The 18,588-nt window shown below is 44.6% G+C and overlaps 1 protein-coding gene and 1 long non-coding RNA gene across 3 annotated transcripts in view; one reads left to right on the top strand and one right to left on the bottom strand.

The window, feature by feature from the left end:
- The window catches only part of MSRA (methionine sulfoxide reductase A), a 293,366-nt gene extending 293,033 nt beyond the window's left edge, over nt 1–333 (bottom strand). Inside the window, exon 1 of the mRNA XM_037391311.1 lies at nt 158–333. Within this exon, the coding sequence (XP_037247208.1) occupies nt 158–287 (130 nt within the window). The 5' untranslated portion in view covers nt 288–333. The remainder of the gene's footprint in view (nt 1–157) is intronic.
- LOC119149711 lies at nt 152–9,299 on the top strand. Of its 2 annotated transcripts, XR_005104841.1 has the most exons (4): nt 152–240; nt 2,175–2,573; nt 3,825–3,937; nt 8,551–9,299. It is a non-coding gene; the product is annotated as an uncharacterized LOC119149711 (long non-coding RNA). The 2 variants fall into 2 exon arrangements; XR_005104842.1 differs by lacking the exon at nt 2,175–2,573 and having other exon boundaries at nt 154–240.
- The last annotated feature ends 9,289 nt before the right edge of the window (nt 9,300–18,588 follow it).

Genomic DNA, 18,588 nt, shown 5'->3' with positions numbered 1-18,588 from the left:
GCAGCGCCCGCCCCGCCGGAAGGGGCCGCGCGCACGCGCGTAGGCCCGCCACAGGAGCGGCGCCGCCTCTCCCGCGCCGCCGCCGCCGGGAGCGGGCCCGCGGGCGGAGGGGTGCGAGGGGGAGGGGGTAGCGGAGCGGGTCGGGGGTCGCCCCTACCTGCCACCGGGACGTGCTGGCTCCTGCCGGGGAGCGCTTCTTCCTTCTGCGGTAATCGGGAGCCCGAGTCGCCCATCCGGAAGGTGGAGCTGGAGAGCGCTCGGAGGAGGCGCCGCGGCGCTGCCGGCATCGCCCCTGAGGGGACTCGGCTGGGGCGGGAGGGGTGGCCCGGCGCGCGCTGCCCGGTGGGACGGGGGGGGGCGGTGGCAGGGCGCGAGACCCGCCCCCTACCGAGCGGCTCCGGCACCCGGCCCCGGAGCGGCACTGAAGGGAGAGGGCAGCCCCCCACACACCGCCGGTGTGCCCTGCGGGGGCGGGGGAGAGCAGCCTGGGGGTCGCGGGGGGGAGGTGGCACCCACCGGCCTGTGCCCCGGCGCGCTGTGGCCGCGGGCGGGTGCGCTCGGCGGGCCCCGGGGGTCCCGCGGCCGCGGGTGACCGGGGCCCTGCCCGAGGTGGCCCTTTCCCTCCGCGCGGCCTGCTGGGCCCCGGCCGTGCGGGCTGAGCCGTAGGCACCCCCGGTGTGCGCCGTGCTCTGGGGACCCCCTGCGCGGGGGCACCCCGGTTTTCGCGTGGGCTCTGCCCCACGAGGGGTTTCTGTATGCATGCCCCTCTTGGGGTACGTACGCATGGCCCATCCGCTGCCCGGCTTGGCCACGCACCCAGCTGAAGGCAGGAGGGTTGCACACACGCAGCAAGAGATGCTACACAGACTCCTCATGCAATAATACGTTTTATTATACAGTAATCTATTTTTTTCCCCCAGAATCTTCTTGTTGGTATATGTAGCGCTCCCCTACATTACGTTTAGCCAGTGTACTGTATCACGGCAGTCTTGCATGGTACTTTTTGTACGGAGGTGCTCTAAGTGGCATGCATCTCCAGGGATCAGTGTCTGCACCTATGTTTGCAATAAAAATACAGAAACAGAAAGTGAACAGAGTGTAAGTACATGTGGAAAATATCCACCTTATCTGTGGGGGTAATACAATGCATATTGAACATGTAACACCACCACATTTCTTAACAGAGGAGACTTAAAGAAGCCAAAACAATGGTGTTTTGTTTTCCAAGCAATTGAAGCTCCTTCCGTGCTTATAGTTGTGGTCAATAGAAGGGAAATCTGTACAAAACCCTGCAAAGGGGGTTTGTGAACTAGGCAGGGGTCTTGCATTGAGTACAGGAAAAGGCAGTGCACAACTAAGAAGAAGCAAAGAAGTTCTAGAGAGGGCATGATAGTAACTCAATGCAAAATTCATCTGAGGGTTTTGAAGAAGTCAGATTGTTGCCTGGATAGGACAGAAGATGGTAAAACGACAGACTAATGCTTAGTCTTGAGAGGAAGGCCAGGTAATTCATTCAAAAAATGGTGTATGATGAATGCAGTTCCATTCAGCTCATAATCAGGCTGGATTTTACACGGATATGATACTCTTGAGAGACACTATTTAATTCATATTTTAAAGGAGTTGGATATTTATGGCAATATTGAAAATACCCAGATGCTTCTAGTTCATGTTTTAGGAGTCAGGCTTTCTTTAAAATGAAAAATTCAGATGGGAACCTAAGAGGCAAGCTGTCCCATCCCTGTTTTCAAATTTGCTGTTCTTGTGTTTGAAAGGTGAACAGCATCCCCTTTGAGCATAAGTAGTTCCGATGTTGCAGTCTATTTTTCAAGTTTTGTCAAATTTTGATACCATTTGAGACCGGGACCAGAGAGGACCTCAAGTGACCTCCAAAAAAGTCTTGCAAGAACTTGAAGAAAATCTTATTAAATAAAGAATGAGTGAATATAGAGACACATATAATAAATAACTGTGATACTTTGACAAGTACAAGTTAGGAAGAAACAGAAATTCTCAGTAATAAAGTGTGAATTTAATTTAAAACATGTTCACCTAATTAGCTGTTCTCTCATGTACTGATGTTTCCCAGCTCTTTCTTACTTTGTAAGGAGCCACTGAAGGTGATGACATTCCCTGATTTTATATTGACCCGTTTCTTCTGTTTCACCATATAGATCTATACTCGCTCCACTGTCTGCCAAGAATGCATTTCTGAAAAATGCACCAGTTCATGACACAATGGATAGCCACGTAATTTTCCCTTAAGAGTTAATGTATCTACCGGTGAGCCTGAATGCCAGCCTGGATCTTTTACCATGAGCATCCTTGCTGCCTCTTTGTGAAAGGCTACATTTTCGTTGCCGTCCTCTTTGCATGAATCAGGGTCAGTCAGAGGTGAAGGGCAGAAAACCAGACTAATGTTTGGCTGTTCAGTCTCGCAGATGAAGTGGCTGAGATGCTGCAGAGCCCTGATGTGCTCCGAAATGCCAGCTGCTGAAAAGCCAGCGTTGTCTCCACTCAAATGATCCCAGTGATCCTCTGTGCCATACATGCTGTCCCTGTGTATTTATATTGTGAGTATCCCTTAAATCATAGGTGTCCTTTCCAGTACATTAATTCTTAGAGGAAAAATTGCTTTGTCACCCATTGTGTTCAGCTGCTTCATTTGTGAGGCTGGTAACAGCAGAGCAGGGTACGGAAGGATTGGCATTGGGACTCCAAAACAGTGGTTAGAGCAGTGACAGTGGGGCTGCTGATGCATTTTGATTACAGCTATTATGAGCAGGAAACAATCTTTCATTCTGTGTCTTTATGGCCCTTCACACACTGTGTTCCTGCTTCGTAACTGGATCCGAACTATTAAATAGTTATAAGCCATCATGCCACTTAACAAATAAAACCTGCCAATTTTCAGAAGTGTTTAGTGCTTCTTGGCTCCACAGAAACAGAATACTTTTTAAATGAGATGAATCCTGTTTACATTTCAGGAATGCGTGAACTATCCCCTTCTCTCATTCCACAGGTTGATATCTGGGTGCGAGTCTGAAAATTAAATTCTAACTTTAAAAAATGTTCTTGATACGAATTTACCTGTGTAAGCAAGCAGCAGAACATTATTACTTTTTTATTTATAATGTACTATGCCTCACACTTAGACTATATGTACCAACACATGGATTGATTTAAGAAGCATATCGGGGAAAAAAGCCCAGATTTAAGGTGCCTACACAGTGTTCGTGTTCCCATGTAATAATCACAGTCTTCTTAGCACAGCAATTTTACAACGTATGCTAAAAATCTTGGGGAAACCAGCATGAAGAAGGAAAGGGAGAGGTACAAGAGAGGAAGAGAAGGGATGTGGGCTGGCCTGTGTCTTTTCAGCCAGGGCGCTACAGAAATGCCTAGTCATCCAGTCCCAGGAACTTACTCAAAATTTACACCATTTTTTACAGGATCTGACATATACTGTGCATAATCCTTTCCTTCAGAGTTAAATTTGCTAGTCTTTGCGTTTTAGGATAGGTGTGGTTTTCACATCTAGCAAAATCTGCTGGATCTTGAAACCAATACAGCCCCGTGTAACCATCTCCCTGGTAGTACACCGATTGTAAAGGCAGGTTTGTGCTGCAGTGTGCATCTCCTGGAAAAGCAATCTCTCTCTCTTCTTTCTTTTTTTTTTTTTCCCTCTGAAAATATGCAGTAAAAGAAGATCCTCCACAGGCTTCAATGCATTATTCAGTGCTTGATAACTGTTAAAAATATGCGTTTATTTTTTTAGGTTAGCTTCAGCTCCCATCCATTACATCTTAGCTTTTCTTTCCTAGAATGAAGAGATTTCTTTTATCCAGTTTTTGTTAGCCAGAGTTACTGCTGTAGACTATGATCATCCCTCAAGATAAACAGGACTCTAGGAAGTGAAGTATGTTTTCCAATTCTTGTAAGTATTGTCATTGCACTTCTCTGTATCCTCTCCAGGTTTCCAATGACATATGTTTTTCCAATGACATTCCAATGATTTTTATTTATTTTTTTTCACTTTGATGAAGACATCAATAATGAATACAGCATTCTGGTAGTGGTCAGACCAAAGCAAGTGCCAATCTAACGTGGTTTCTTGATTCCTGCTTAGGTTTGTCTTCATCTGTCCAAGGGCAGTATTAGACCTTCCAGCCTCAGAGGTAAACTGCTGGGACTCCCAAGGGCTCTTAAGCAATTTATTATCGGTGTATAGAAATATCTAGATGATTATGGCAGATATATAGAAAATTGTTTTCTATGCCTAGTCCCTGGCACCATTTAAACAACTAGTGCAGACTTGTTTCAATGCCCTGTCTTTGTCACTGCTGCTCCTGCAGTTTCTGGGTCAGCTGCTAGCAGTTGGAAATAATTTTCCATGTTCTTCTCCATAATTGGTAAAAATGTCAAATAACAGAGCTTAGGACTGATGCCGACATGACATCACTGTAAAGACACTGACCTTACGATGATTGCCTCATTGCAATCACATTTTGTGACTGGTCAGGTAACGAGATCTCTGAAAAAGCATGTATTTTCATCAGAACAAACCTGCTGGTTCCCCAATTTTAGCAAAAAGACATGAACCAGTTCTAAGGATTTTCAATCAAAGGAACTGCAGACTTGAGTGCCACAATTCTTTTTGGAAACAAGAAACCTGAATTCCTGTATTAACAGCTGTATCTGTTACCCCAGAAGGACAGCGAAGATGATAATACAGTAAAGCAATCTACATGAGACAGTTTCTAGAGAGGCGGGAAGATTAATCAGTCATTCATCCGCCTTCCATTTGGGATCTAGATGAGCATTTAGATACAGATTAAGCTACATAAATTATACTAAAAATGGAACTGACGTAGAAGAACCATCAGCACTGTACCTCAGAATAATGCAGTGATTCGGGATTTACAGAGGGATGTCAAAAACAATGGGCAATTTAATAGAATAGAGTCTACCATATGCACCAGGGAGAAGGCAAGAATGCGGGATACAAGTAGCCTCTTCACACAGGTTCTTCTTTATTTTTCTATTATGTTGCAGCAATTAACGGGGTGAAAAACGCTAATGCAGCATGCAAGTTTCTCACTTTTCACAACCTTTTGGTTGTCTCCTTCCTTTGCTGCATCTTCAAGGTGCATCTTTATAACTGGTCTCCAGGTGTTCACAGAGGCCAAGGTGATGCAGGCACCTGTGTTTTGGTGTCCGCCCATCTTGTGAATCAGGGTTTGAGCTGTCATGACAGTCACTGAACAGATAGCCAGTGCAGGGCTTGGCTTCACTGCCTGCACATAGAATCATGGAATGGTCTGGGTTGGAAGGGACCTTAAAGATCATAGAATCAGAGAATCATTTAGGTTGGAAAAAACCATTAAGGTCACCAAGTCCAACTGTTAACCCAGCACTGCCAAGCCCACCACTAACCCATGTCCCTAAGCACCACATCTACATGTCTTTTAAACACCTCCAGGGACGGTGACTCCCCCACCTCCCTGGGCAGCCTGTCCCAGTGCTGGACAACCCTTTTGGTGAAGAAATTTTTCCTAATAACCAACCTAAACCTCCCGAGCACAACCTGAGGCTGTTCCCTCTTGTTCTATCAAGATCATCTAGTTCCAACACCCCTGCCATGGGCTGGGACACCCTCCACTAGACCAGGTTACTCAAGCAATACTTGCAGTGTGTAGCACCATTTATGATTCCCTGGGGCCCATCACCTGTAATTTAGGTGCTCCTCCAGGTTGCCACTGGTCTCACAAACACCTTGTGTCGTATTTGCAAGCTCCACACAGATGACTCTGATGCTGTAGAGGATTTCAAAGGGCTTTCAGCACCCATGTGGGAGCAGCTGAAATAAGTCCTGCCATCAACAGCGTGAGGAGAGCAGTTCAGCTGAGAAAGAAGGCAGACAGACTTTTTAGTAAGACCCTTAGCAATAGGACACAGGGGAATGGCTTTACATGAGAGAGGGGAGATGGAGATGAGAGATGAGGCAGAAATTCTTCCCTGTGAGGGCGGCGAGGCGCTAGCCCAGGCTGCCCAGAGCAGCTGTGGGTGCCCCATCCCTGGCAGGGCTCAAGGCCAGGCTGGACGGGGCTGGGGGCAGCCTGCGCTGGGGGGAGGGGTCCCTGCCCCTGGCGGGGGGTGGAACTAGGTGGTCTTTAAGGTCCCTTCCCACCCAAACCGTTCTGTGATTCTATGAAACGATTGCTGGTTTAGGAGCTCGTTCACTCCGGTTTCCAATGACTATCAAACAGAAACCCCTTGCCTGTCTTCAGAGTTTAGGTGCCCCATGCATCTGTAGATACCTAAAACGTCTCTGAATCTTGAGACAAATCCTACCTAGACACAGAAAGTCAAAGACCTTCATTGTCAAACAGCTTTGTGCAGGGTTGCCTGTCACCGCGGAGTTTCTGTCCTGCATCTGCAAACACCTGCTAGAACTGAATCAACACCTTGCAGCCAGGTAGCCATAGCCCAAGAGTTGCAGATAACTCCTTCACTGGCGTGGCTCCTCACAGCTCCACACATGTCCTGGGCTTAAGAGAAGTTACCAGCAGCTGAGACTCAGCCCTGGGTTTTTTAAATCAATATTTCCCGCTGTGGAACGAAATATTGTGGGCCACATTCCAATTTATGAGAAGGCACGTTACTGGGCATGCTGAGCAGCCGGCACTGCACCCATCAGGTTAGATTGTCATTAACGTTCTTCCCTGCCTAAAATCTGGAATTTTAACAGATTTTACAACTTGGAAGCCATCGTGACACAGCCCTTCGCTTGGTAAAACCGTAATTTTGGTAATAAATTTCTCAATAAATATTTTCTGTACAGTTCACTTTGGGCTTTCTGTGGGTTTATCATCCTAAACTCTCGTTTCGCAGGATGGACTTTATGAATCTAGAAACAAATCAGCACAGGTGAGGGCAGAGAGAAGTAGTTTTGGGTGGGACTAATCTCACCTAACTCTGGCTGTTTAGAAATATGGCAACCATCCAAGCTGGGCATCTAGATCTTTTCTGTAGCAAACAAAGGAAGAGTAGTGTCTTCAGAACATAATTCATCCCATCTTAAAACAGAGTGGAGCAGATAGGATGGATTGTTCTCCAGAGAGGTTTATTTTATTCAGCTCATAATAGGTGCCCTAGTGAGTAGCTCTGAGCAGATAGCTAGATTTTTTGATAACTGAAATTAGGCAGTAATTGTTTCCTTTATTTACCTAGGAAAAACTGCAGAATTTTAAACAAATTTCAACCCCATAAAAATGTTACTCATATTAAACATTGACTGGCCATTCCAAAATAAGCTGACTTTTCAGCACAATAGCCTTCACATTCCCCATCATAACTAGTAGTTTACATTTCCCACAATGGATTTTCCTTACTGATCCCAGAGTCCTCAAGATTTGTTCCCTCCCTTACAAAGATCTTTTTTCTTCCTGAACCCCAAATTCATATTTGCTAAAATATTTGTCTTTTGCAAGTTCTTCCAAATCAGTGAAAGTCTTAAGTCCGTTCACATGAATCCATACAAGTGGCTAAATTATATTAAGTATACTTTAAAGTATATTTATTTAAGCTATCAATAGTGAAGAAATAGGCGTGATAACATGTGGACCGTCCGCGTACTTTGGGGTAACGTTTCACTAAGGCAACTGCACAGCCCACTGATCTGCTGGAAGTACTGATGTGATCTAGCTTGCAAGTACAATGAAATGGTGTATAACTGGATTTCCTTTATAATCTCCTGTAATAAATTCTGCAGATAACACAGAATATCTTTGAAATCTGTTAAAACCTCACTTCTGTAAATAAAGCAAGGGTGTTTTTTTCCTAGCAGGCTGACTTGTAATAGATTAGATAGTGGGGAAAGTATTACATGCCACCTGACGTATTTTTGGCAGCTTATTTTGCTTATATGCATAGGTATACACTTGGCTGAAATGTTGTGGCTTTCTTTGTGATTCTGTTTTCATCTGACGGCAAAACTGCACAACAACAACAACAAAAGCTAATGGAATCAATTGAATTTTGGGGTGGAAAATTATGCAACATAAACATGCTCCGCCGGTGGTTTTAAATGCATTGCACGGTGTCTAGTAGATTCCTTGGCTTTGTCAGCCAGCGCTGGTTTGTATGCTGTGGCACTGATGACTTTATAAAAACAAATGACAGAGTAGTTTACACTGCCCTGCTAAAGGAAATAATCATATTTAACAGTGCTGGTTTCCCAGTAAAAAAAAAAAAAAAAAAAAACAAACAAAAAAAACCCCACAAACTCTTGTGCTATATGCTGTAATAAGCTTTTTATAAATGTGCCCATGTGGTGCTCAGCAGAGCCTGCTGTGCCAGTACTATAAAACCGAAAGGGAGCTTCATAAGCTCTAAGTGCAATCGTATATTACCGTTCAGCAACATTCCCTGTTATTAATAAAGTTTGTGAGAAATACACAGGCAAAAGATTAAAAATACATGTCTGATACTATCCTTGGTAATAAAAGCTGATGATGTTTGGACTGCTTGTTTATTTGCTTGCACTAGATGAGATGTTTGAAGGAGTGCGGTGAAGATGATTGAACAGATGAGCTTCCCCTCAAGGCCCTGTTTCGCCCTGGCCAGCATCTTCCCAGGGATGCTGGTCTGGGGATGCTGGTCCAGGGATGCGGGCTGCTTCCCTGAGCCCTCTCGTGGACTCCTTCCTCCACTGCAGCAGGCAGTTCCTACAAACGAGGCAATTAGTGTGCTCCAGGAAGATGATCTTTATGAAACGTGAGCTGTTTCCTCATCTCCATGCATCAGAAAAGCCTATGAGGAAAAAAAAAAAAAAACAAACCACCCAAAAAACCAACCAAACCAAACCAAAAAAACACCCCAACAGACTGGTATTTCATTAAAGGTGATGAGGAATTTGTAGGGCTTTGACCACAGATATCTTATTTTTGCTCTGGCATCCAGCAATAACAGTGATTATTGAATTGCAACACAGAAAGCTCTTCTGGGGATAGATATGCAGCACAGCCTGTCATTGCTTGGCAAAATGCACTTAGGTGCTGATGTAAATGGAAAGGTTGTCTATTCGAGATAGTTTCATTGGAGAAATCATAATAAAATGGATTAAGAGACACCTGAAATGCTTCTCGGTTTTAAACAAAAATATCAGGACATTTCCTGACAGCATCTGGATTCTTGAGGGAAATTAAATGCCAGGTAATATTCTGTTTGGAAGAAAATAAATTAACAGCATATGTAAAATATATCTGACTGCCTATTAAATTATCTTTTTTATCATCCATGGGCTGTACTGACTTCTGGTTCCATTCTTTATTAGAATTGCTATGCAGTATATTGCTGTGCAGTACGTGCAGGAAGGCACAGGTCCAGATCATCAAACATACTTAGATAGTGAAATTCTGTTGGTATCTAAATATTTTAGTCCCAGAGAAATCAGCAGGACTTCGTCACCTCTTCTGCTCCCAGGAACTTACATTCCAAACGAGACCGAGTATCCCAAAGCCATAATGAGCCCGGTGCAGGTGTTGTTTATTGAATATAGCTTTTTATGGTGGTGGAGCAGAATTACTACACTGGTTTAGAAACAGTGGTGTGAAGAGGGTTAAAGTACAGATGATCCACAGAAGAGCGTGTTTCAACAATTATATGGTGTTAAGGTACCAAAATGAGTGTGAGACGGTTGCAAGCAACACAGAAGAGGGGTATATCATAAGACCAGATGATGGAGAGGAGTAGAACAGGCAAAAGTGGGATATGAATAGCTGCAGAACTGGGCATAACTGTTTAGGTACTTGGTAGCAATACATCTTAAGGACAGAGTGGACAGAACATCATTTACAACCCATGTACATGGATTAAGCAAAGGCTATGACTTTCAGCAGCAACGTTCTTGGACAATGAAGTGTCCTACAGCTGGAGTCATTAAAAATTCAACATTTGTCATATCTCAGTAATTGCAGTCCCTGGGTATCTTCTATTCTGAGTGTGGGAGGTTATAAATATTGTTGATGACTCAGCATTTGCTTTAGACTTCTTGGTCTTTACTAGTCATGTTTGCACTACTCATTTGTGTCATCACTGTTTGCCAATGAACCTTCACCCAAGTGGAGGAGATTTACAATGAAGTCTGGGGGACATTTGCCTTTAGTTCAATTAATGCCAATTTGGACTCTTCCTTTACAATGAGAATTTTAAAAATCACTTTCCCTTCTCGTAAAAAGATGCAAAAGAAGAACAAGGTGATACAGTTTTTACCTGTCTTTGGGAAGGGCATGTTCCTTCAAATATTTTCCAGGGTAGCTGGAAGGATACAAAAACCCTGGTTTGGGGATGAGCAGTTCTGGCACAAATACCAGGAGACGACACTTCCATCCTTAAAATAAGCCCCCCGACATAAGTGATAATTTAATATACATCATACCATCTGCTTGCAGAAATGTGCAAGCTGCTCCCAAAGAAATCAATGGGAAATGCGTTTTTCCTATTATTTTAAACATTCCAAGATCTGACTTGATGTCACGGAAGCGTGCGATTGTCACCTTTCCCCAAAGACAAATACGGCCTGCCACTACAGAGAATAACAACCGCTGCAAAACCCACCACTTCTCCTCCTCCTCCTCCCTCTGCCCTTCACAACCTGCCGGATGAAAACACAGACACTGCCGAGTGCTCTGCCAGTTAAAAAAGCAGATGGGGAAGGGAGACGGTTTCAGAGCTACAAGGCATAGAAGCCCTGGCAGCAGCTTTTCTCTTTATCCACTGTGGGCTTCCATCTTGAACACTTTTACTGATCTTGATTTCACCTACAGAAATGTGTCAGCAGGCAAGATACGTGCTAACACATGGGAGCAGCCTCTGAGGCCAGAAAAAGGATTGAGCTCGCTGTTTCCCCTGTATACTGGTTTGTACAAAATGCCCAGCTGGGTCAAGCCTTGCAAAGGCATTTCTGTGCCTGGGTCTTCTGCAGCCTCCCCCTGTGTTCACCAGAGTTTGGGTACAGCCTTGGCAGGACAGCATGGACTCCACCAAGGAGCCTTCTCTTTCCTGAGAAGCCACTCACAAGCGCTCATTGAAAAAATTAAGAATAGGGCAAATATGCCGCAGCACTGCTCCAGAGCCTTCGCTTGGCTTGTGGTGAACCTGCAGCTCAGGCATTTCCTCAGATGCTGTCTTGATGTTGTGCTATGAGATTATGATCGTTCTCTGCTCATCTTCTTACGGCACCTGTCGCTCTGCAGGCATCCCTCCCTTCTCTTCCAGGCTCAACTGTCCATTTCAGCCAAATTCACTCCTCCTCATGTTAGTGTTGCTGCATAGCTTCCACCATCCTTACTCCTTCCATTGACGCTTCCCCAGGTACACAGTGTCCTTTTTGAGGGGGAAGAAGGGGGACCCAAACAGCATGCATTTTTCAAGGTGTAGAGCCACCTGATCTGCAGACACACAAAGCATGGTTGGAAGGGACCTTCGGATGTCTCCACTCAAATCCTACATTCAGAGTAGGGCCAGCTTAGCCCAGGTTGCTCAAGGTCTTGTTCACTTGGGTTTTGGATATCTCCAAGGTTGGCAGTTCCACTGCCTCCCTGGGTCACTGTCGCAGTGTTTGACCACCCAGATAGTGAAGATTAGTTTCCCATCCATCTAGCCAGATCCTCCTTTGTGGCAGCTTGCGTACACTTGAACCTTGTCCTTTGTGCACATCCGAGAAGAGTTTTGCTCCATCTTCTCAACAACTCCCTTTAAGACTGTTGAACGTGGCCATAAAACGTCAGCCTAGCCTTTTCTTCTTAACACTGAACAAACCCAATTCCTTCAGCCTCTCTTCACATTCCGTGTGCTCCATTTTCCTAAGCATGTTGATGGTCCCAATGGGTTCACTCCAGTTTGTCGGCATCTTTCTTGCTGACCGGGGAGTCTAGAAACTGGACGCAATTCCCCAGATGGGATTTTAGGCATCTGAAATGATGGGATTTGGTTTATCCTTTTTCACACTTCTTAACAATTCCTAGCATGCTGTTTGTCACTTGGAGGGGAAAAGAATTTGTATTGGTTTCTTTCCTATTGGGCAGTGGGGTTTCTGCCACACTTGTGGCCCTGTCCACCGTAGCTCTGGGATCACATCTCCACTGGCAGCACCTCACTCGGCTGCAGTGCTTGTCGGAGATGGAGCGTGGCTTTTCCCCCTGTGCTTTAATTTGCCGTGACAGATGCTGAATCTCAACTCCCGTTTTATAGTCCGACCTCTCAGTGCTATGAGGTTTCTGCAATCGGTTTTCATTTGCACAACCCCGAATGATCCAATATCATCAGCAAATAGATCATCCAGTATTATCGGATTGGTTCAGCAGTCCAGCTCCCAGCACTAGGATCCTGTTGATGATCCCCCTCTCCTGCAAAATGCTTTATTGCTTGTCCTCTAATCAATGAGAAACCACATACATGGGCATCTCATGCCCATAGCAGCTTCCTTTTTGTAGCTCTTTGGCAAGGGCCTTGGAAAGGTCATATACACAACATAACCAGATGAAGGTACTAGTTGGTGCAGGTGAGGAGCTCAAGCAGTTTCCTTAGGTAATGCTTCAGCCTGCAAAACCCATGTGGACTCTTCCCAACTTCACATACGTACAGTTTCTGCCCTCTGTCACAGTCACAAGCAATTTCCTCCACACAGATAGTTCAGATTCAAGTTCCTTTGGTGTTCTTCAATGCATACGCTGTGGCCTGGGGTTCTGAAGCTATTCATTTTACACCCCGGTTCTCCACTGGCCCCTCACACTGCCTGGCAGGCTTCTTAATCCAGTCATGTTTGGAAAAGGATTGATAAATTGTTCATGCTTTTAGAAAGTTGTTCTTCAAATCTTTTAGTCTACCTTTTTAATAGAATGTATGCTCTCTATTCTTTCTTTGTTTGAACATGAAGTCTTCTTACTTGTAATAGCCTCCTTCACTCTGATCTTTAATTACAGTAGCTTTCTTCTGGTCTTTTTAAAGTCTTTTTTGATACACTCCATGTATTTTCTCTGAGACTCTAATATGGTGTCTTTAAACAATTTCTCTGCTGCTTGCAAACATTTCAGCAAGTCGTGGCTTGTACTAATTTCCTTTTAACAAGTTGCCTCATTTTTCATAGGGCTCCTTTTTAAATCCAAGATTGTGCTGCTGATATTTTTGGCTTCCTTGTTCCTATGACTATACTGAAGCTCAGAACATTACAGCTTCTCATACAGCGTGTCTGGGCTGCACCAGGAGTTTCTTCTCCAGTGACTCACCTCCAAGAAGTATTTGTTCACAGGTATCTCAAAATTTACCCTCAGCATCATATTCGGAAATTATATTTATCCAGTGTACAGGACCTTTCCCCTGTATTTGTATCTTGTATGAATTGTATCTTGTACACACACAGCATCTCTGGTCTCCTTTGGGACATCTCAGGCAGTGTCACCACCCTGGCCAAGCAACTGAGGAACAGCTGTCGGAGTCCTCCTCCTGGCTATGGTATTGCAGTCGGTTGGCATCGGTGTTGTTTATTGATGCAGTTAACTTACTTACCTGATGGGACTCTTCTGTTTTCTTTAACTGTGGTGCTGTTCCTTCACAATGCATATTACTCTGCCCTTCCTGTATATAGTTTGCTCTGATAGTGTCCTGATTATCTTCTCCCTGGTAGTTTGCTGCAATGCCTGTTATGTTCATATCTGCACTCAAAAGCAGACCATCCTGTTCATCTTGTCTTTTACACCAGTTGTATTGCTATGAGGAGCACATCAACATATGCCTCAACTGCCTGTTTTATGTGCCCAATGAAGCAGAATCTGAGTTGTCCAAAGAGATCTTCACCGCTTCTGGCTGTATCTTTCTCACCTTCAGTTGTACCCTTCACTCCAGAACACAAAATTCTTGGCCAGGATTTGCGTTCCCAGACAACCACCATCCTTTACATCCACACTGGGACACTGTGCAGCCAGGAGGGACAAGCTGAAGGCCAAGAGAGCAACTTCACAGCTGGAAGCTTGAGTTTGGACTCTTGGCGAGTAAAGGACATTGCCCTGTGGTGGGGGCTCCCATTTCTAATGCTGTTTATGCACTTCATTTAATGACCCTTACAATGGATAGGCAGAAATCTCCTCTCCCACCTGTCAGCACCCACCTTTTATGTCACACACCAACAATATTCCTGTAGCCACACCTGCGCATAACTTCTCCATCATGCCCCACAGTTCTGCTCCGCCCACCTTTCAGACTTTCACCATGGAAAATGTGTCTGAAGCCATGTTCCTCTCTACAGCAGAGATCTCGTACAATGCTGCAGGACTTTCCCATGCCTTTGTAGTTTGCAGGCTGGGAGGTCCCTCACATGCAGGTGCCATGCTCTTTCTTTTAAATACTGGGGAAGGACACTCCTTGAAAGCACAAGGAGAAAAGGAGAGATGCTGCGTCTCTGGAACAGTTGAGGGGGTAGAGAAATCAGCCACTTTATGGTTCACTCATTCATTACATTTTCAGAGGACTTGAGATTGCAGCTATGTCTTGAAACCTTCCTCCCAACAGACCCCACCAGGAGAATCTCTTTTCCCCAGTCCTTATGAGATTCAGATACAAGAAAGCTGTTGAGCAGATCAGCCCTGCAAAGGACGCTTTAATCACCAAAACATGTAACAAAGCTGTTCTACCTTCCCTGGCTCGTGGCTGAGCTTTGCAGGCATCACTCCTCTCTTTATACCACCCAGATGTTTGGATGGCCGTGGGTTGAGCCAGACCACAAAACTAAACCCAGCGCATATATACATATATTTATACACACACACACACAATTTGCTTAGGTTGTAGGGAATTAAATCTTTTCTCAGTCCTACTCCTAAAACTCTTTGGAGATGACTGCCACCCAAACCCAGTGGCAGTATCCATCTGCACATTCTTGACCAGCATAAGGCTCTGATGGCATCTGGGCAGTATCTTCTCCCTTCCACAAGAGTGGAGCTGCTGATTTGGAAACAGAGTTGGAAAACATTCAGATGCTGGGAGGTGCGTGCTTGCTGCAAAGCTCTTACAGGTGTGCTAATGAGAGACAGTGCTCTGCTCATCACAAGCCTGAGACCTTGGAGAATATTAGTAAAACTGCCAATTTGCATGTCTTGGGGTTAATTGAGGAAATCTCCAATGGAAAATCTTGCTGTCACTTGTAAAGCCTGTTCTGAATACAAATTGTATGTCTCCATGGGATATTGTGAAAGCTTTGCAACTTCTTCGCAAACCTGTGGAAACAAGGAAGGTTGTTAGCTACCAGAGCTCACAAAGGAAGTTTTCCTCAAAATCTCATACTCACTTTTGATCGGTGTTGACATTAACATGGGGGTCATAGAGCAAGCATGGAGATTACATGGGATCCTCTACCAAGCAAACAAGAAAGGGGCATGAGTATTTTCTCAGACATCACCTAGGCCACACATTATTGGAAGGAAAAGAGACATTTCTGCTTGCAAAAAAAATTCTCTTCCAATTGAAACCAATTCCTTACTTTATGCCCTTACTCTAATCCAAGTTTCTTGTGAATAAAAATAATCACTGGGGTTTTATAATCTGTGATTAAGATGAGTTGTTTGACAATATGCATTGAGAAACCTAGGTAAGTGTAGAAGAAAGGAGCTAGTTAATTCACCTGAAACTGAGGAAGAAGCAGTGCAGATTATCCCAGGATCACAATGTGGTTTTTCATCACCTCATCTTCTAGGGGGGCTTCTTTGGTTTACAGCTGTTGTATTACATGCCACTATAAGATTACCACCAAGAGTGCAACTCCAACCAGAGATCCAGACTATTTCTATGTTTAATTGCAAATGCTGTGTGATTTTTTGATCATTCAATCAGCTGTTTGGGGATTTTATAAATGTCTTGCTCCACATTATGTCTGTATAATTAACTGCTCTTGTTGAAACACCTAATTTTTTGAGGAGTTTATGGAGAACACTAGGGAGAGGCATTGGTGTGAGGCTGATTTTAAATGAATTATCACTTGGTTTTCAAAGTTAGCTTTTAGTTGTTTTGACATTTAGTCTTTTTTTTTTTTTAAACCAGCGTGTCCTATGGAACAAAAAGATAAAAAATTGATTAGAAGAGGCCAGAAAAAAGAGCAAAAAGACCAAACTTTGAGTTCCATAAAACTGAACTCCATTTCTGAACCTCCATCTGAACAGAGAAGTTTTAGCAAATTCCTTTCACTTACCTTTTTCCAGTTTTCTCGTTTGAGCATTCAGATGTGGCTGTGCAACACTGTTGATTTCAACTCATCGCAAAGGGTATAATTAAAAGCAAAATTCTACCTTGATTATCGCTCTGACACGTGCACTTACCAGCAGTCGCAAGATGATGAGCTGCTAAAACCATACAACCATGCAAAGCATTACAGCTAATGCGGCATGCCCTCGTTTGGGGTGGCTTTCCAGTTAGTGGCACGGAGACACCGGTGAGAGGGCAAGATCTTGGGGTGACACCCCCGAGGATGGTGCCGGGGCCCTGGTTGTGTTTGGTGGTGTTGCAATGCCTCGCCAGTGCTTTCCTGGGTGAGTACCAATCCTCCGTGCCTAAACACCGCATCGATGAAGCGAGGACAGGCACACAGAATTCTTTCTCTTGCAAAGGCAAGGGACATTGAGAGGATAATACAATTAATTAGTGCCTGAAATAGCAAAGTTACATACTACAGTGGTTAACTGTACAAGGAGTATAGGTTTCCAGATCTGCCACAATGTGCTGAGCAAGAAATAAAAATCTATTTTTTTCACCGGTGATAACATGGGAAAAGCAAGCCAGGCAGTCACTTTTGAAGAGAAATTAGGAACAAAAGAGAACACATGTGGTACAATGTTATAATAGTCAGAGCCAGAAGATCCTACTCATTTCCTGTAGGAGGAAAGTCACCAAGAATTGGAAAGGGGAAAGCCCACATGATTAGAAGAAGAAGGAGATTGACTTCTCTCTGACTGACAGTCTGTGCATCAATGCTATTCTGTTTCAAGACAGCCGTGTTCACAAAATAGTACAATCAAGCCAAATATAAAGCTGCAGAAAGGCACAGTGACTGTCAGAGAAAACATCAAAGATTCACCTTCTTATGTAAGAAAGAGGTGGCAAACAAGGTTTCAACCTTTGCTAAGGCTGACCAGAAAGACTAGCCCTAAGTATGAGATTTGAAAAATCAGGTGCCAGACTGGAAAAAATAGGGTGTTGTGGGTGCGTTTAACATGTGACATACATGGTTCTGGCAGGGCGTTGGGCTTCATGTCCCCCTCTTAGGCACAAGATGGGTATGAGTCTGTTGAAGCCAGGGGAAATTTCCTGCATCCTGAAGTTTTATGCTATAGTAAATATTTTGGAAAAGACACGGTTCCCAACTTAGTCTTTATTGTGAAATGACTTTTAAGTTTCAATGATTTTTTGGGGTGAAAATGAGTTTATATAGATGTGTTTACATACAGTCAGGTAAAAATATGTGTAAATATTTCCATAAATATATACATGTACTCACATCCATACATATTTCTATATACAGCTTTATAACAAAGCAGATCTGAAAGATACAGCTGGGACATACACACTGAACTCACGTCCCTGCCAGACCATGACCTCCTTTGACCACAGACCTGGGACTAAATTTTCTAGGACCAGGACTAAATTTTCAAAGGAGGTTTGGCATGGGTCAACACCTAAAGCTATGAGCGAGGGCTGTCTCCATGGTGTGTCTTCCGAGAGCTGTGATGCCTTGTACCCCTCCACTGGGGTACAGCTGGGACAGGCAGCACCAGCCTCCGCCACCTTGTCCGTGGCATCATAACAGCACGTTACAGCATATAGCGTATAAGGGCCTTCCCCCTTATGGGTTTCACAGTCCTGCAACTGCTCCAGATACTCGAGACCTTGCTTTCATGAAAAAGAGAGGTCTTTCCTTTCAAACTCAGAGAGTAGGTGCTGTTACAGCACATCCACCCGTCAGAGCATTCACAGCATTATGGGGTGGACAAGGAAGACCCTTCCTGCCCAGAGCAGGCTTGTCCTCCCGTTCCCTTCTCTCTAACCCCGCTCTAGCCTCCTGTCGGGAGGGGATAATTTTACCTTCTTCTGCTGAAGCTGTTGAGATGGGTCTCTAATATGCCATATGTTCATCAAGCTGCTGGGAGAGACCTGTGACCTAGACCTTGCACCATAAATTAATCCCTCACTTTCATTCACGCTAACAAACTGAACGAGTTTTAGCAAAGATGAAGGAATGGCTCTTGGCCCTGAGGCCAAGTGGTACGGCTCAGCTCGCTGTCCCAAAACAAGGGTGGCCGTGACCACACTGTTCACTGGGAATGACCCCTGGATCATGCTATACCCTCTGCTGTGCCTGGGGATTCTCTGGGTCAGTGTTAGCCGGCGCAGACCAAAACTATGCCAGGGAACGCGCTGACAGTTTAACACTGCCCTTGCACCCTATAGCCCTATGCCATAGGCATAACCTGAGCCTCCCCCTTTCAGATTCAGGCTAAAGGGTTGTGTTTCCTCTTCCTCTCTCTGGTGCAATTAATATTTAAA

The sequence above is a fragment of the Falco rusticolus genome, chromosome 6 (genome assembly GCF_015220075.1).
Source record: "Falco rusticolus isolate bFalRus1 chromosome 6, bFalRus1.pri, whole genome shotgun sequence".
In the NCBI taxonomy this organism is placed as follows: domain Eukaryota; kingdom Metazoa; phylum Chordata; class Aves; order Falconiformes; family Falconidae; genus Falco; species Falco rusticolus.
The sequence above is the reverse complement of the archived record's forward strand: the minus strand, read 5'-3'. Positions and strand labels throughout refer to the sequence as shown.